The sequence below is a fragment of the Belonocnema kinseyi genome, chromosome 7 (assembly GCF_010883055.1).
Source record: "Belonocnema kinseyi isolate 2016_QV_RU_SX_M_011 chromosome 7, B_treatae_v1, whole genome shotgun sequence".
Lineage (NCBI taxonomy): Eukaryota > Metazoa > Arthropoda > Insecta > Hymenoptera > Cynipidae > Belonocnema > Belonocnema kinseyi.
In genome coordinates, this window is record NC_046663.1 from 133,078,806 (window position 1) to 133,099,143 (window position 20,338).

The 20,338-nt window shown below is 35.4% G+C and overlaps 1 protein-coding gene across 4 annotated transcripts in view; it reads left to right on the plus strand.

Moving 5' to 3' along the window:
• Positions 1-19,763, plus strand: part of LOC117175851 (semaphorin-1A-like) — a 545,745-nt gene extending 525,982 nt beyond the window's left edge. For 3 of the 4 annotated variants that reach the window (XM_033365637.1, XM_033365636.1, XM_033365638.1), the window contains 2 exons: positions 16,551-16,815; positions 17,013-19,763. In XM_033365637.1, the coding sequence (XP_033221528.1) occupies positions 16,551-16,815; positions 17,013-17,165 (418 nt within the window). In that variant the 3' untranslated portion in view covers positions 17,166-19,763. The remainder of the gene's footprint in view (positions 1-16,550; positions 16,816-17,012) is intronic. The other variant, XR_004467545.1, reaches the window with a different exon arrangement.
• Positions 19,764-20,338: the final 575 nt, after the last annotated feature.

Here is a 20,338-nt window from a genome sequence, read left to right on the forward strand (position 1 = left end):
CGAACCAATTCTATTTGTGCACTTTAAGTTCGCATTTAGGGCCGGTTCCACCAACTTCGGCCGAATCATTAGTTAAGTGAGGCGCGTAATATCATGCGGATAAATGATTGTTTATCTCTTCTCATAGATTCTGATGTGTTGACAATTTTTTTAATCTCTAATTTTAATGAATTATAAAGGGTGTTGAATGAATAGCTAATCTTAGTTGATTAGTTGGTTCGTACATTTTTTTGAATGATTAAAAACAATTTTACATACTAGAATACGCCAGAGATAAACGAAAGAAATCTAAAGTATAAAACAAGGATGTTTTACCATTATATTTGTTTAAGTCTTTAAATATGTAATTAATTATTATATTAGTGACAAATAGTAATTTGCATATAGATCCGCTGACCTGCTTCAATATCCCTATACATCGCCTATAGGGAAAACTTAACATAGGCATTTCTTATGAAATCGCGAAATTGGAGAACCTCCTTGGTAAAATTAAAGATAGCTCGCAAGTCGAACACTAAGGGCCGGTTTCACCAACCTCGGTTAAAAAGTTAATCCTATGTTAAAGATAGTTACGCGTGCTACCATTTTTTAACGGTCGGTTAACTCGCATTAACAACCGCTAAAGGACTATTAAAGGTCAATTAAGTCGCCCCAACCGAGCAATCTTGACCTAACCGGTCAAGATTGGTCGGTTAGGGCAATTTATCGTCCTTTAATCTAAAATGTGCAGTGTCGCTGTGAAATATGGAAGAAGTTTTTAGGTCGTCTGACGAGGAAGTCGAATATGATATTTTTGAATTTATTCGCAGAAGACCGCGAATTTTCAAAGAAAGACTGAATTTTTTAAATAATTTCGACGACATTGATTTCCAAACGAAATGTCGCTTGACAAAAGCTTGTGTTCGTGATCTGTTGAATCAAATCGAACAAAACATACATAAAAATTCACTTTTTTTAGGGTGATGTGGACACGAGTGTGGCGTGAACCTTACCTTGATTTAGCGAGCACGGCCATATTGCTTTTCTTTCCACTTGACTGACGGGTAGCCAATCACGCGAATGATTTCAAGTTAAATAGGAGTTATTTCGAAAGGACTGTCTGGTTAGCTAACCGCGCCCTCCAGAAATGTGGTGGAACGCGTAACAGAATAATCGAAGCTTAACTATGACGTTAACTTTAACCCGCCGTCAGTTAACAAATAATTTAATCGAAGTTGGTGGAACCGGCCCTAAGTGGCAATTTAAAGTGCACAAACAGAATTGGTTCGATCTGGCAACTCTTAACGAAGAACGTAAGTATCTGTGCCTGATACCACGATAATTCAGACCAACTGCCACGCTAAAAATGATAAGTCTAAAGAATAAAACAGGATTGTAACAGCATTATATTTCTTTATTGTATTAAATAGTGAAACTTTACAATATAAGTAAATAATATACTGTAGTCCATGCGGAGAATGAGAAACAAGAAATAATGATTGAACGGATATTCAAGTATATATGAGATCATGCAGTTTAAGTTGACACGTTGTTTGTTCGAACCAGACTATCTCGGCCTTTTTTCCCGCTCCCTCGCAAGCACGTTTAGATGACTGGAAAGAAGAGGGCCTCACGCAAGTTATCCAATCAGAGCATGAACTCAAAAATGAAAATCACCTGGAGAACCTGAGAGTTGATAGGGTGCTAGCTACAATCCAAAAGGCCATTTCCCTCTACTCGGCTTCAAATGCTTGGGATGGTGGTCGCTCGCTCTCTCGAGTATTTGACTATATAATGTGTGATATACCTTAATGAGAAAATATTTTCAATATGGCGCAACAATAATATAGAAGTAATGTTAACATTAAAATAATTTTCATTGATTCTGGCCAATCACAGGCATCGTAGAGAGTATGTGTAAGAATAACATGAACCGAAATATTTATTTTTATCAAATAAATTGAACTATTTTTTACCCACCCTAATGATCTTAAAATTTCAAAAAATCGACTTTTTCGCTATCTTCTGAGAGTTGCGGCAATTTTTTCGACTATTTGACCAACAAGTGTCGGATGTAGGTTCAGAAGGATGTATTTTCAATATGTTACACCAATAATATATGTGGAATGTCGATATTAAAATCATTTGTATTGATTTTGGAGTACAAGGAAATGTCTAAAAGTGGTATATTGCTCTTTATTTCACAACAAAATTAATTTTCGGTGTCTAAGTAAGGTAAAAATGTTTTCGAGTGTACCTAGATTTACACATGTACAGTGAGGAGGTATTTTAAATCATTTTTGTCCGGGCAGAATAACGTAGAGCATTAACGCAAAGAAATGCTTTTCCAGAGATGTTTCGGGGCATCTTTAATAGATGGTTGATACTTAATTTCGAACCACATTGTGACATATACTCTCATGATGAATTGAACTAAAACCCTTAACTCAAATGATGGCTTCTCTGTCCCAATATAAGTTCAAAGAGTTTTACTCATCCTAGCCAACCATCTGGCGTTTGATAATTTCCCTGAACTTTTTCAAGCAAGATCTTCAGAACACTCTCCTTCTTTTATAGCTTCCATATATCTAGCAGGTACTTTTAATCAAAACTAAGATCAAGGGTATCAACTACAGGAGAATTAGGGCAACCGACAGCATCAAACTTTACAGCCAGAAGTTCTTCACAAGAAGCTAAGTTTTTTCCGATTGGACGAGAAAAATCTTTAGGACCAGAAATTCCTTCATTAACTTTTATAAACAAAGCTGTTAATGGTAACTCATTACCATGAAGCTGAAAGTACTCCATTGTAGCGGTTTACCCAATTCTACTTCTAGTAATCGAATTATACCTGAGTGTTTGACAGTGGTCGTAGGACAGCCATCACAAGATTAGAGGTATTTCTTTGAAAAGAAAAACTGATGGTTATCATGTGTTATCGTTTTTGGCTCTGAAGAAGATGAGGATGTGTGTCCTAAGTAAGTACTTTCTGGTTCTTGAATGAGAGAAGTATGTTCTCGTTTTGTTGTTTGCCGTGTTTTTCCTTTACTTGTTCCATCCATTACTTTTGTATCGTGTTTTGTTCCATCGAAGTGAAGAGCCTTTATTTCTGAAGCCAAAGAGAGATGCTCTTTCTGAAGTTGATGCCGTATCTGCCACAGACTTTTGAAAATGTTGGACAGCTTAATCTTGTCTGATCTGTAATTTTATTCCAATAAGGGACCCATGCATCCTCAACATCTTCTTCGGCGGGCTGGTAACCGTCTTTTACATTGTCATCCATAATCGAGCCACAATAAGAACTTTCACCTTCAATTTGCATCTTCTGACGCTTTCTTTGGATAACTTCTTCACTTTGATCTTGAAGTACATCAGTCATCAAAAGTTTCGATTGTACTTCAAGATGATCGGATTTTTCCGAATCAGTTTTCGGAAGAGACGTAAATTATTCTATTATTCGCCTGGAAGATCGCTGTTCTAAGAGAAACACTCTGGCAGCATTAGAGAGATCTATCTCATCTATGTAAGTACAAATCCACTTGCTTCGAACTATTTTTTCTGATAATTTATATACCGAAATTAATTTTATTTTCAAATAAAGAGCAATATATCACTTTTAAATATTTTCTTGTGATTGAAAGTCAATAAAAATTATTTCAATGTCAACATTCCTTATATATTATTGTTGCAACATATTTCAAATACATCCTGATTAACGTATATCACACATCATATTGTCAAATAGTCGAAAAATTTACCATGAATCTAAGAAAATAGTGAAAACGTCAACTTTTTTCGATTTTTTTTAAACTTCAAAGTCATATAGGGAGGGTAAAAAATATTGTAATGGAATCATCGCTATACGTTCGTTTTTTCTGATTTTTAGCTATATCTACGATGCGGAGACAGAAGGATTTTTTTTGACGAAACATTAGGGGTGTATTTCAGACTCCCAAAAGAAAGTTTTCATCGCTATTAAATCTTCGGTATGGAGATACATATAGGGTTATTTTCTATGTGGATCACTCGTTTAACTAAATAAACTAAGAATATGTTCCGTATATGTATGTTTGATTAAACTTTTACTCAGGTCAACCCGGTTATACATCATAGCTACAGACAAAGTCAAGTGACTGATAAGATTACAATGTTATAAGTTAATTCAAATAATTTAATACGATGCTTGAAACCTCCTGCGATGGTGTTGTAGGTATACAATTACGAGCGGCCACGAGGGTTGTAGATGACAACAGTCACCTCTGGATGCTTTTTTAGAGCTACCAAAATTTCGAAAAAGACGCTTTTCAAGTGTGCGAGCGACACAAGCCTACGTTTTATAATTTTGCTTTAAACATCAAATATACTTACTTCCTGTTGCTTTTGAGACACGATTGCAGTGCCAATAGAGTTAGTAGATATCCTTGTGTCATGGTCCACTTAAAGCCCAAAATAGTCATTTAACTCTCACTTCGAAAATCGTAAATATCTCCCAAACTATAACCGACCATAAGGGCAATTTTTATGTGGACGCCCACATATGTATACATTTAATATTTAATTTTATCTAGTTCTAATTTTCCCTCCTCCAACTTCTTATATCTTTGCAGGATCAGGGATGGACTGGGGAGTCAAAGAGCTCCCCTGGCCTTTCCCGGTTGCCCGGTGGCACAGGCCGCCCCTGGACGTGATTTAGTATGTTTGTAACAGTGTATATTACACTGATTGATTTTATTTCGAAAATATTATGTTAAAATTTGAGATATTAAGTAGTTTCATTATTAGATTCCACTATTTAATACAATAAATATACTGATATGAGGACCTGTAGAAAAGAAGTGATGCATTTATCAGGAATTTTAAACACCCCCCCCCCCCCCCCCCCCCCTCCTTCGCGATGCTTCACGTATTTTATGATTGAGACCTATGTGTAAGCCCATACGAAAAGGGATCTTATAACCGGCATGGAGTTACGTATAGGTTCATGTGGCAGGAAAATTTTCTGATAAGCGTACGTATTATAATTTTTCTTCGATCATGAAATATACCCAATTTCGTTTGCTTTTGGGACATAAGTATAGTGCTATAATCCAAGAGTAATCTTTTTGGTCTTGGTTTAGAAACATGCTAAAATCCAATAAAATGTAACTAGTTATAATAGTCGGCTTCATATAGAGGTACACAAATAATATTCTTGTTTTTATACTTTAGAGTTTTGTTGGTATCCCTTGCTTATTGGACTGATTTTATTTTATTTCAGAGTTCTCAGTGAATATTATTTGCATATAATTCAGTTCAATGATTTTATGCTTTCAAGAGTCCCGGGGCATAAGGGCGCAAGTACCCAATTTCGGAATTTCTTTTTATGGGCTTAAACTAATTGCTTTGTCCGAACTCGAGCTTCTGTAAAATATTACAGAGGAAGACAATAAATTGGCATGTCACACTGGCTCAATCACGTCAGATTTTGAGTCAGAGGCGAGTTTGAAGTGAGCCAAGAACGAGCTGCAGATGAGCCGATAGCAAGAACTGTAAACTTCACAAGAGTTAGAACTGCTTAATTTTAGCACCTGTTGCAGCTGATATTTTTTGTAACAAAAGGAGGGAATCTTGGATGTGAAAAAGAAAACAAAAAAATTTCCGGGAATTTTTTTAATTTATGGTAAAATTGAACCGTCGGATCGTATAAGGGCACATAAAGTCTGATCGCTGGTAGTGAGAAGGCCTCTCGGCATTTGTGAAAAAAAAATTGAATTTGAATTTTTCAAACATACAGTCTTATCGTAAATTTCATTGCGCAGCTTTTTTGTCCTTTGAAAATACTTGTAGCTTTCTTTGTTTTTGAAATAATGACAGTAAACATGAATTTCTCAAATTAAAAAAACTCCTTATTTTTTACTTCAACTACCACTAAATCACAAAATGTTGGACATTTTTACTTCAAATTTGGAGGACTTACGTTTCAAGGTATACTTTAAGAAGCCACATTTATGTGCTTTATATGAAAATTTGTTAATGTTTTTTTATGTTAGGACACGAAAAAGTTTGCAATATTTTCACTGACAAAGTCTATCGAAACTAAGTTTAGGAAATCAAAAACTTTCAGTCGAAGGAACGTTTATCAGAATTTGTATAAGTTTTCTGTAAAAATCTAATGTATACATTTTTTAAATTAAATTTTAAAATTATAATAAGAATACAATATTCAGTGTAATTTAGATGTAACCCTTTATTTTCGTAAAAAATTTTGTAATGAAAATAAATTTTAACTTCCATGCAAATTTTTATTATCATTGTTTCTAATTTAACTAAGAATCACTTAATTTAAACAGACTTTCGTTTCCGCTACCGAACGCTAAAGGACGTGTTTTTGTTCTGAGCTATCTTTTTGGGGTTTCACAACGGGCGTTGAGGTGTGATGAGGTGAAAGGTGTTAAAAGGAGATGAGTGAAGTGAAGGGGTTGTGTAGAAGTGTGGGGTAGCTGTTTTTTAAGGTTGTTAAAGTGCTAATTTGGAGGTTAGTTGACGAAGACCGGAAAAGTGAGAGGGAAGATAGGAACAGCAAATCGGTAAGGTAGGCAAGCATGAGCATTAGTAGCCCAGTGGGGTCAGACAGAGGGCAGCAGCAGTGAACATCAGCACCGGTGCTGAGAGTCTCGTGGCAGCTAATAAAACAGGGAGGGGTGTGGGTAATGAAAGAGTGAGAACCGATGAGAGCGAGGTTCAGTTGAATACGACAAGAATATTTGTATGGGGCGAGAAGGAAGGACCGGCTGACAGGAGGTCTCGAGGCAGGGCATCGAATCGGGATCTTCTTAATAAATCCAGATCTACAAGATTAGGGTCAAAGCAACTTTTTGATAAATGGAGGCAGGGAGAGGGTTAACAGATAAAAGCGTTGAGGGAGAAAAGATAGAAAACAGAAAAAGGTCAAGGGAAGAAGAGGGAAATGAGCAGTGGGATGAGAATTTGCGGAAAAAGTTTAAAAAAAAGAAAGTCTCCACCACAGAGAAATAAGGAAAAAGGAAAAGTGGATTTAGAGACCTTGGAAAATCTTATTAAAGGGTTTAGAGGGGAAACAAACAGAAGCCTAAATGGCATGCAAAGGCGAGGGCATGAGTTCTGGGAGGAGATGAAAAAAGTTAGAGAGAAGTGGGAAGAATGGGAGCTGACGTGACGACAAAAAAAAGATAAGATTTGGAAGCAGTTGGAGGACATCGGAAAAAAGTAAAAGATAAGTGAAAAAGAGAGAAAATCTTATATGGAGAAGTTGGAACGCAAGTCAGAGGATATAGAGAAAGGAGCAGAAGGGATAAGACAAAGAGAAGACGAAAAGAAGTGGAAATGTAGTGATTAGAGGAATGAAAGTGGATAGTGAAGCAGGAAGAGAAGAAGTGGAAAAGTTGATGAGGGAAATTCGGTCCCCTTTGTTAGAATATTTATATTATTATAATATTTATATATACACACACATTTTCTTTAGATTTTTAGTTTAAACATATTATAATTATTAAGCGAAGAATATTTAAAATCTTGAAAATAAAATTAATTTTTTAAAATTTATTATTAATTTTAAAAAATACTAGTTAACTGTCTTGACTTTTTCTAATTAATAATTTTATACCCATAATTAAGTTTATATAATATATAGATTGATGTTTAAAATGTCCCGCATCGTCCATGTGGAATATGTATATGGAATGGGAAGAAATAATTACGATAAATCGCGTATGTATATTGTGAGAGTGAGAATTATGGAAGAAAAAGTTGATATCTTGAGAAAGAAGAAAGCTTCAACTCTTAATTGCACGGTGGAAACGTGAGATCCCATCAACCTAACTTCAGATTTTTGCCATTTAATTAATTTTTAGCATATTTAGGTCGGGTTTTTTTATTCATTAGCTAATTTACCGATGAGAGAACATAAAAATATAGCTTTTTAGCGGTTCCAAAATTTTGAAAAGAGGAATATTCAGCTTAAAAATCTATACTTGGGGGTTTTTCGGGTCGGAGACGTTGATTATGAATTTGAAGTTACAAAATTAAAATTATTCGGTCAAATTTAATTTACATTGATATATAAATCTTCGAAATCGTAGATGATATTTTGAATACTTTGATTTCAATAACGTAGGCATTTATGGAATTTATTTCGGAATTCTGACTGCAGATTCGTAATCAGAGACACCAAAAACCCTCGAGGAAAAATTTTCAAGTAAATTCACTGAACAGAAAAATATGTGCAACGAAGGGTTAAAGGGAAGGGAAGAAAGGATAAAGGAGGATATGACGTGAAATGAAAGAAAAAGAAAGTGGACGATGAAACAGAGAGCATGGAGTGAAAGAAGGTAAGGAAACGCGGTATGGATAGGGAAAGACACAATGTGGATAAATGGGTGTGTGTGGATATGGGATGATGAGAAGGAAAAAATGAGTGAAGTGAGTAGAGAAGGTCCATTGCGAAGATGAACAGTAGAGAGAGGGCGGAAAGAAAGGGGAGAGACGGGGTTTCCACAGAAGTAGGGAGGGGGCGTAAAGAAGAAGGAAGGAAGAGAGAAGTGAGAGTAGCGTTTTGGAACGTATCTGGACTAATGAATCAAGATAAAGGATTCTAGGAAGAGGTAAAGAAATGGGATGTAGTGATGTTGAGTGAAACTTCGTTAGATAAGAAGTATTGGATGCGATTAAAGAGAAAGTTATCTAAGGGATATATATGGCAGATGCAAGAAGCAAAAAAAAAGAGAAGATAAAGGGAAGAAAGAAGAATAGAAATGGGATTTGAGGAAACGGGTGTAGTAATGCCGAGATTGGTAAAGATAGGAAGAAGAAAGGTCCGGACAGTTTGCGTTTATAGGAGAAAGGGAGAAGAGGAAGGTTGAAATGTGACTAGGAAATGGTTGGAGAAAAAAGACGGCGAATTGGTGTTGATAGGAGGTGATCTGAATGCTTGGACGGGGGAACAAGGGGAAGAAATATGGAATGAAGAGAATGAGACTTTCAGGAGAAATTCGAAACGCAAACAGGTGGACCAGGAGGGACTCTGTCGGAAATTCTAGGAGAAACAGGATGGTTCATTTGTAATGGAAACCTTTGCGGGGATGAAGAAGGGGAGATTAAATTTGCAGGAAAAGAGGGAATAGTAATAGACTACATACTGGCCGAGGAAAGGATAAGGAGGCTGTTAGAAAGAATCGAAGTAGGGCTTGAAGGGGGGATAGCAAAATAAAAGGGGAAGGCAGAAAGATCAATAAGGGAGACATGGAAGGTGGGAATGAGGTGATTATAGAGGAGGTTAATCAAGCAATTGAGAAGCTAAAAAGGAACCAGACGACAGGGCAGGATGAAGGTTAGAGAAAAGATTTGGGAAGTATGTAATAGAGTATGGAGAGGGGAAGGATGGCCGATAGAGTGGAGAACAGGTTTGTAAGATCCTCTATTAAGGGGGTCACCCCGTGTGTCCGGTCAAAAAATTGATTTTTTTTGGTGCCTCAATTTATTCCTACACATGTGTAGAATATGCTTGTGAAGTGATATTTCAATATTCGAAGTTATTGAAAAGTTACAGCTGTGAGAACGACTAGGTTTATCTAATTGTTTAAAGCGCTGTTGAACTTTCAAACGCGTTTTTCTCAAAACCAGGTTTTTCTAATTGACCGGCAAGATATCTCAAAAACGGTTCGACCGATTGCTTTAAATTTGTAAGGTAGATTCAGCACATGTGTATGCATCGCCTGAACTAGGATAATTAAAAAATTCCGAAACGTTTTTTTTCATAAGGAAATAATTTTAAAAATCATGAAATTTGAAGAAAAAAAGTTTAAAACCGTATCAATTACTCAATTTTCAATATTTTACAAATGTTCTTGTTCAGTCCATAGCCACAGCTTCACAGATTAAAATGCGGTTCTGTATTTTCATATCGAATGAGCCGTTCGCCCGGAATCATGCATGCCATGGAAACACTTTTTTTTGACATGGTTTTCTTCGGAGTGGTTCCATATGCATTATAATAAAGATTTTGGGTTTTTAGCTTTTTGGGGACTTTGGATTTTTAGAAAGGGGATGGGGCAGTGGATATATTTTTTTAATTATCTAGTTAACAGAGGCCTGGTACAGAAAAAAGTAAAACTGGTCGCTCTTTTCGTGGACTTTAGGGCAGTTTTGGACTCTGTAAATAGGAAATTTTTGTGGAAGGCAATGAAAGAAAGGAAGGTGGATGAAAAGTTGATCGAAAGGATAAAAGAGATCTTTACAGAGACGAAGACAAGGATGAGGATCGGGGAACAGAAAATGCAGGAGTTCTGGACAGGAAGGTGTCTCAGGCAAGGGTTTCAAGTCCATTGTTATTTAGTATATTGTTAGCAGGCGTAAAAGAGAGAATGTAAAAGAAAGAAAAAGGGGGTTCAGTGCTAGGCAGAGAATGAAAGTGGAATGGACTAGATAATGAACGGATTTGAAGAATATGTAAGAGATAAAGACCTGATAATTAATGTGGCGAAAACAAAGATAGCGTGTTTGAGGAAGAGAAAGAATGAAGTAAAGTACGGATGGAAGATAAATGGACAGATGATGAAAATAGTAGAGAAATTTTGCTACTTAGGATTCTGGTTCGAAGCGGGAGGTTGAAATGATCTGCAGGTGAAAAAAATAGAAAGGACGAGTAAAGTAATGGGTCAAGTGTGGGGGATTGGACAAAGAAGATTCAAAGAAGACTGGAAGATGATAGTATGACTTTTTGATCCATTGGTTTCATCAGTGATATGTTATGGAGTGGGGATTTGAGGATGGAAGGAGTACAAGAAGGTAGAGAACATGCAAAAGAGATTTCTGAGATGGCTTATGGGAGTGAGTTGGAAGTGCCCAGGTTATATTCTGAGGGAAGAAACAGGAAGAGAGAAATTGGTCATAAGACAAAGGAAAAGGGTTTGGAACTTTGAAGATAAACTTAAGAGTGGGAATAGAAACAAGGTCGTACAAATATGCCTCCAGGAAATGTTAAATAGAGAGAGGAGATTAAACACTGGGCATTCGAGATGGGAAGAGGAGAGATGGCAAGTTAGAAGGGAATGAAAAATGTGTAATGAGAGTACAACAAATGGTATAGAAAGGTTAAGATGGCAGGAGTCCCAGAATATTTAGGAAAGTTGAAAAAGGAGTGTAGGTGGTCCAGGATGTTACGTTTCAGAATGGGAGAAGGAATGAATGAGTGTAAATATTGATTCAGTGAAGAGATGAAAAAGTGTAGGGTGTATGGTTATGAAAGGGAATCGTGGGAGCACATGTTGGGGGGAAGAGTACAGGGGATGAGAAAGGGGGAAAGAGCGTAGCAGATAGAGTGCGAGGGATCTTGAGTGGATGTGGACAAGGGGAAAAGTGGATGAAGAGAAGAAATATCTGTAAGAGAAATTAGTGTTGCGTGACTTGGAAAAGCATGGAAAAAAGTTAAGTGGAAGTCGAAGCCCTGGAAGGTCTCGAGCACTCGTAAGATAATTTGTAAGAGCTACGGATTAATAATAAGAAGGCGATGCAATTAAAGGATACGTTTGGTTAAGTTAAGCATAAGGCATAGTAGTTAAATAAAAATGTAAAAAGGACCTAAAGAGAACGGAGCCCTCAAACCGTAAAAGGGAGAGTTATAAAATACAATACACTTAATTAAAGCAAATTTATGTAGAAAAATTAAAGTTTCTAATTTTTACAGATGAATGTGCCTACACAGCTAAAAGCTGCCACTGAATTCCATTCTCGTAATGCTACTCGAGACAATAAAATTGTTATTAATTTAAAAAAATTAAAGTGCAAATTAATAAAAAAATATTGGAACCTTTTTTGTGTACTTACTCAGAATAACTTTATTATTGATTTTTCATAACAAAGCAGATAAATTTAGCCTTCTCCACTACTCAAATTATACCTAGAAAACATAAGATTACAACTTTTTTCGAAAGGAAAAAAAGATGAGAAAATGAAATTTACAATAAGAATGTATATTTAAAAAATACTCATTCAAAACTGTTTTTTAACCTACCGAGAAGCCTTTCCACCACCAGCGATCAGACTTTATGTGTCCTTCCACGATCTAGCGCGGTGGTTCCATCACCAAAAATTACCAAAAATATTTTAAAACTGATGCATTACCAGAAATTTTAGGTAGCCAAAAAATTCGAAAAATTTCGGTAATTTATCAGTCATTTCTGGTAACTTATCACCTGGAGTTGGCTGAATCACTATTTACTACTCACAGTAAGTCTTGCAATCGTCAACTCGTAATGAATTGAGCTTATGTTTACGGCAGTTCTGGAATAATATAGAGTAAATTTGAATCTAACTGCGCATTCCGTGCATGAGTTACAAAACATGATTTCCATCGCTCACCTATTACCGCTCGAGATAGGCGACGGAAAGAATTTGTTCAACATATTCAAATTTAGGTACAAGATTCAACTTTTAATTTTAGCTGTGCTAGAAGTATCTAGTTCGTCAAGTTTGCATCTTGTGTTTTAAAAAAATGGAAAAAGGCTAATTTTATATTTAAAAAAAGCCTGACGTTATGCAACAAATCTGACTCCAGATTCGAAATTTGCGACTTCCAAAGCATTAGATATGCTGGTCTGGTCCAGTGGCCATTACGTTTTTGGTAACGCACCGTATCATTCGCAGTTGGCATACAATTTGGCGACGTCTTTACTATATCGTTACGAAATCTTTATGACAAGTTTACGATATCCTATGTCCATGTCGTTAGGGTCTCTTTACGATATCGTAAAAATATGGTCAGATTATACGATGTACTTACGATATCGCAAAGAGACCTTAACGACTTGGACATAGAATATCGTAATGTTGTTGTAAAGATATTCTAACGATGTCGCCAAGCTTTGTGCTTACTGAGTTCACAAGGGCTTTCTTGCTGGCGGTTGCTTCTTTCTAGATGTTTTTTTATAGATGTTTCTTTCATGGTTTAATGCAGCTGAGAAGGGGACACCGGCAAGTGTCAATTTTAGTTTCAGCTTATAATTTTTGGAACGAAAGTTCCTCTTCTGAGTACTAATTTGCATCTGAAGTTGTTCAATAGTTGTTGTTTGCAGTAGTTGGCCTTCACCGACCCGACTGCTTTTTAAAAATTTTCTTCAAATTATTAGCAGTTTTTTTTAATTAATTAATTTTCTCATTTTACATATTTTATAATGATAACTTATTCACTATTTTGGAGTTGAATCCGACTGCTTAACAAATGTCCCTTGAGTGTCGGCTACTCTATTGATATAGCCTCTCTGCTTGTTATTTATGATGCGGAGAATTTCTTTAAAGCTTCTCAGAGCCAGAGAATCTTTAGTTAATATTCTGAGATTTCTATCGGTCGGGCGTACAAAAGCCTGCACAAAAGGACATATGAAAGGAAGAATGAAAGTACATCCAAAAGGTCGTAGAAGAGGATGTATGAAAGGACGTATCGAAAAACGTACCAAAGGACGTCGCAAATTAGACACAATAAAAATGTGTCTTATCGATCTACCTTCTTTATTACACAAACAGTATAATTTTTAAAATAAATAAAAAATAATCGTGTAAATAACAAAAACTTTGAGAAAACATGTCAAGCAACAAGAAAATACGTACAAGCCTATGTCTTTTTTTCTGTGCGTATTCGACTAAAAAAGATAAAAATAAAGATAGGCGTGAGACAAAATATATGTGGAGGTCGTCTTCTTATTTGCTCTTTGATTATTGGCCCTCATTTTATTTTGAATGGAAGTGTTTGCATGGGTGCCTGTCCTAGTTTGGACGTTTTTATTTTTGGAGTTAACCCTGATTTCAGTTTTAAGAAAGTTTGTTATTAGAGTTAAATTTTGGATTTTTGAGAGGAATGGACGATTTTTAATTGATCTAAATTTAATGAGGGGTTCACAACTCGGCCGATGAAAAATAAGTTCAAATGATTTTAGTGAGTTTCAGCGGTGTAGCCAGGGGGAGGCCTCAAACTCCCTTCTCCCGAAACTAACAAGGAGACCTTACGGTCTCGGAAATTCAGATCTGGATGAGATTCAGTAGGTTAGTAGTATCCCTTAAGGGTATCCACACAGTAAAGCAATAAAGCGCACTAGCCAGAAGATTCCGAAAAAAACAGGCTCTAAACCCTAACTGTACTTATCGAACAATGGTTTCCCCCTACCCAACCCAACCAACCGTTACTTATTTTTCTATAAACTCGAACTAAAGTGCCGGTTCACTCTCGACTTCAGAATAGACCGGGGCATTCTATACTGTGAAATATTATCTACATTTTTGAAATATTGTGAATTGAAAGTGTCGGTTAGTGAAGAAATCCTAAAACAAGCAAAGTTTGTAGGAGAAATCGATCAAAATTCATTACACAGTGAAGTGTCGAAACGTAGGTTAAAAGATGCGGTCGTTTATTACGACAGCTTGCTTGCAGAAAATAATTTGGTTACATCGGAATCGTCAAGTTCAATTCCTCATGAAGCAATGTTGATGGATGAAGAAATTTACGAACGCACTATGGAAATGCTGGCTAAAAAAATATTTGTGACTGATGACGAACTTGCTCATGAAAGTGGAAACTGTGAGGAAGAACCTTTTCAACAAGTAGAAGACCATAGCTCATCAGATGAATATGAACCAGAGGAAAAAAAAGAAGAGAGGTAGAGCATCTTTCTTTGGATTACAAAATTAAAGTTGTGAATATCGCAAAGGCTTACCCCACGTGGAATCTACAAATATTACAAAACAAAGGATGCAGTCGGTTAAAAAAAGGAATATTTATCGCAATGGGAGAAAGAAATAAAAATGGAAGAAATCTATTCGATAAAGATGCAATAATCAATTACTGGACATATGATCGTTTTGTAGAATCTGCGACAATCGAAGAAACGTTGGCTTCTGCAGGCACTTTTGTAATCCAGATGTTAAAATTGATACCGAATTTCAAAAACGATTTTGTTATCAACACTGACCAAATAGGTAAATAATTAATAACTTATTTTTTTCTTTAACATAAGTTTACGATTTTCTGACAAAATATTTTAATTAGATTTTCTTTTTCCAGGATGTCAGTATCAGTCGGTGTACAACAGGACTCTGACTCAAAAGGGAAGCAAAACTATTTTCGTCAAAACGCACGACATGAATAAAGAGACGCATTCATACACAGCTCAATATTCTCTCACTCTGTCTCGAAAAGTTCTACCCCTTGAATTTGTTTCTTTACAAGAAGCATCTGGTAACTTTGGCCACCGAATTCAAAAAACAGTTGATGAATATACGCAAAAATATAAAAAAGTAATAATAACATCTTCGAAATCAGGAAAGCTAACGACAGGACTGTATATCGACTTTCTGGACCGTTCTTTGAAGTATTATGTGGGAAAAGAAGAGTTTCTATTGATTGTTGACTCTTGGGGTGGACAAAAAAGCCTGAATTATATGACGAAATTGTTCAGGATGACGAAAAATCTCCAATTTGTACATTTAAAGTGATTCCACCAAAATGTACCTCTCTTGTTCAACCTTGCGACGTCTATTTTTCTAGACAGGTAAAGAATATAATAAATCGTATACAAAATTGCGCGTATCTCGTTGAAAATAATAGAGAAATAAATACCCGTGAAGACTTCATAAAAATACAATCAATAGTCCATCATCAACTGCCACCACCAATTTTTAATAAAATGATTCGGTATGCCTAGTATGCTTCCAAACTTTCTGATAAAAGAGAAATTTTCATGAATGTTAATGAAGTATGTTTTCCAACGAATTTTTCACAAAAAGGTTGCTCCTGTAAACAATCTTACTTTATAAATTTTGCAAGATGTCAAAACAGTTTTTTCCCATGTTTTTATGATAAGTATCATTAAGTATATAGTATAAGTATCATAATCATAAATAAAAACTATATTGTTAAAATTCATATATAAATTAAGTCCTACCCTAATTTTGTTGCCGTGATAATTCGAATTTTAATTTATATTGATTTAATTTATCTCCATTTTCTCTATTTAAAATACATTACGTATTTGAAAATAAAGTACTATCTTTAATTCAAGTTTTAATTAGCTGTAACAGTCACTTTATAAATTTTTTTTTTTTTAAGTTTAAAAAAATTCTTTGAGAGGTATTGAACTCGGATCGACCGCACAGGAATCCAGGATACTGACCATATAGCCACCGACCTGTTTCTGGGGGAAAATTTTTACTAGTATATAAGCTGCGTGCAATACTTTTGAGCCTGTGTGGATACCTTTTAAGGGATACTACTAATCTGCTCAATCTCATCCCGATCTGAATTTCCGAGACCGTAAGGTCTCCTTGTAAGTATTTTTATTATTCAATTCCCTTTTCCCCCACTCTTTGCCTAAACATAAACCCGAAGCCCGCTCCGAAAAAAATCGAAGACCCTCCCAAAAAAAAAGCTTGGCTATGCCGCTGGTGTCTTCATGTAAATTCAAGTGACTTCACACCAGTGATTTCAGCGATGGTATACACCTGACTTCACGAGTTATTAACCCCTTGAAACTTAATTTCTTTATTTAAATTTCTATTTATCATTTCAATAGACTGGCGCCTGAACCGAAACTGCTTCCTCAAGAAGAAGTAACGTATGCGGAACCTGTATTGGTGCCTCAACCTCCAAAGTTGCATTCACCCAAGGGTACAATGCGGAAGCCTCCACCTACTCCAGCAGAGACTCTTTTCCAGTTTCCAGAGGGATACGGATTCCGAGGCCCTAGAGATAATTTTGGCACTCTGCGATCTCATCAAGGCGACGCCTACAGACGTACCGATGGTTTTGCTACCACCCGGAGTGTTAAGAAGGTTTATCTCTGAGAAACAAGCGAGGAGGGGGGAGGTCGTCATAGAAGTTTGGGGCGACCAGCACGAAATCGCCACAACGCGACTACGGGTAGATGTCGCGCTGTGACGACAGGGGGACAATCTACTGGAGAGTTAGCTGGCCCGAGGGCATTGGAGTCGCCCTCTCCACCCTCGAGCGAATCTTCCAGCTCCCCTTCTCCCCCCTCCTCGTCACCCTCTCCCACTCTAGTTCCAATTGCGATGAGCGGATCATCACCTCCACCAATACCTCCTTGCAGTTTCATTTACCGATCATAGTCCACGTAAGGGAGAAAATGATATCACAAAATTCTCCGGTGTGTTCCCGAACTATATAAGAATTGACAAAAGTATAGATTTAATCAGACATAAATAAGTCTTGCATAAAATGTCTTTGAAGACTGAAGTTTCTACAGTTAGCATGGGTGGTGAGTAGCATTTTATTTTTGGAGCAACCTCCGTCGAACGGACCTATATTTTGTTTCTAATCTAGTAAACTAATTGACGATAGCTAGGGCTCTTTGAAGCTAGAATAAGGCAAGAAAGTTGAACCTCGTTACATTTTTAAATCAGCATTTATTAAGACATACATTTAATTTGTAAATAATTTTCTTTTTATTAAGATTTTATATGTTCATCAATGTGCTTGCTTTTCTTAAGTCTGTAGAGTTTAAAAAAAATATTTTTTAAGAAAATCACTGTTCCATTCCACCAATAGACTTTGGTGTACAAACTAAAGCAGCTAATTAATTTTTCACTTGTCACTAATCAACAACCTATTGGTTACTAAAATAATGTGAACCAGATTTAGCATAATTAAGTATTAATTACAGTTAAAGATATGCCCAAATTATTCCAGGTTCATACGCAGTACCATCCAGGAGTGTCAGCACACCTAAAAAAAAGCGAATAAAAATATGCTCTCAATTCATGCAGAATAATTATAAAAAAATGATTGGCAAAGCTCATTTTACCCTCGGAGAACACACTTGGTCAATTTGACCGACTGAAAATTTTTGATCGAGATATTTTCCCAAAAATTTGAAAAGTGGGCGGCCTCTTAAGCTATGCTAATATAGTTCGAGGTCCCAAATAAAGTTTCAAATGCTTGCTATTGTCTGCAGAGTGGTCAGTCGTCGTTGAAAAGCGTTTTAAATAATTGTTAGGTCAGCCTGATCTAGGTGTGTACTTAAGTTTAACTTTTAAAGCATGGACTGATTTGTAGAAGTTGTAAATTTCAGCCTTCACAGAAAGAATTCGCAGAAGTAAACAAAAATGATGTGTCCATCTTGTGTGCGGTCGATTTGCGATTACCATCGTGCTTACATTTGCAACGATTAAGTCGGGGAATAATAATATGATAATGCTTATAATTACGCTTATAATGTTGTGTTTTTTAAAAAGAAATGATAATACTTTTGACATAGAATATTCAAGCATTTTCTTTATTTACGTGGTGAAAGGAAAAAACATTTTTATCGTTTTATATAAAAGATGCACCAACTTCAAATTTTAAAAAAATTTCTTTTTGAAAGGTACAATATAGAACTATTTTTTCATTATTTTAGCATATTTTGAGAATTCCAATATAAATTTTTAGCTTAAAGTATTAAGTAAAAAAATTGCCATTTTTTTCGTAAAATTCAATATAAACAAAAAAAATCGTGTATTTTTTAACCTTAGTAAAGAGGTAAACAATAGTTTAATTTTGCATTAATGATTTCTATCGGCTCTTAAGTATACCTTATAATTTTTTAAGATAATTGATGCAGTCATTGCGAAATGGTACACAATCAAGAGAAGGTGTTGGGTCAGTTTCACCCAGACTGTTCTTGGTGATTGAAAAAATAGGTGTTTTTTCGGAGGTTTAATTCAAGCACTTTTGATTAATACAGGCAGAGCTAGGTAGCGAAAAACACCGGCCTCATTCATGAGTTTTGCACATTTTCGTGACTCGGCTTCCACTTCTAAAATATAATAGAACAATACTAATAAAAATTTGAAAGTCGCACACACTAAACTTTAAAATATTTTCTTTAAACAGAGCCGAAGAATTAAAAATAGATAAAAATAATAAAAAATAGATAAATAAGGACTAAAAATGTTAACTGTTACTCCAATTATCATCAGCAAAGCAGAGGCGTGCACAACCGAAAAATCGCTCGATTGAGCGACAAACAATCTTCTGTCATTTGTCAATGCACGGTCAATAAAGATAGAAGACTGCAGTCGCGGCTCGGCTGAGCGATTTTGATCTTGTGCACACCTCTATATTTGTTATGATAATTCGGAAACCAGTTAAAATTTTGAAATGTTCTTCTCATTTTAAAGAAAACATTTCAAAGGTTAGTTTATCTGACTTTCAAATTGTTAACAATATTTTCCTAGAAAAAAGAGGTGAAGTTAAATCATGAAACTTTGCAATAATCAGAAATTAGTAAGGTGTTTCTGACAAACTAGCTCAGTCTCTATTTATCACAAGTCCTTCAAGTAGGACCTATTTTACGTGGAATTAAATGAGCTTATAAACGCTTTCTTTAATTACCCTAAACGACGCAAGCATGTTTTTATAAAACGAAAATTACAACCTTTTCTTCTTGAGATGTTCACAGTAAAAAAAAACATTTCGCTTCATAGCGAGTTGCAGGCTTGAAAAAAATGTTGGATGTGTATTATTTTTTTCTCTTGGATTACTTAATAATGTATAAAATTGTTTTTTATTTGGTGGGCGCTTCAGCTATATAACTACTTAAAGAGCCCAAAAATTATTTTTATTAAATTTAATATTCATATTTAGAAAAAAGGTTTACATATAAGCATAAGAAAAAATGCTCTCTAAGGCAGTACGCGTACCAAAAACTACTGTAGGCATAGAAGTACAACTTTATTATTAAATTTACTATTGCAACCTTGAATGCCATGAACACGCAAAAAAATCATACCCAAATAGAAACAACGATTGTAAGAATATTATGAGGAGCTGATTTGAAGTCACAGGATTTACCTGCTTCAAAAATTTTAAACAAGGAACTATAATTGAATTGCAAATTATTTAGAGTTATTTTTATTGTAGTTTTTGTATTTTCATCACATATGACAGTATTTTTAACTGATTGTATAACTCTCTGTACTACTTCCTTTATTCGTTTTCTTGGTTAATTTGATTGATAAAATTTAGATTTTGTGAATAGAACATTATATGGAATGCATAGGTTTTAGATTGGAACAATAAGTGAAAAGTTATTGTAGCCCTTTAGAGTGGCGCCATTTTATACCTTACAGTGAGGCTTCTGGAAACACAAGGCGCATAGTTTTAAAGTTATCGTACTTTAGGACGTAAAATTGAATTTTGCTGGTTAGGCTCAATCTTTAAATATAGCTGAATCGTGTAAACATGTTCATAATGAAGCCAAGAAACAATCTCCACTTATTTCAATTAATTGATTCCACATTTTAAATTTGTAAGTCTCACTTAGTAGGATGAGACTGAATAAAAAGTCAATTAAAGAAT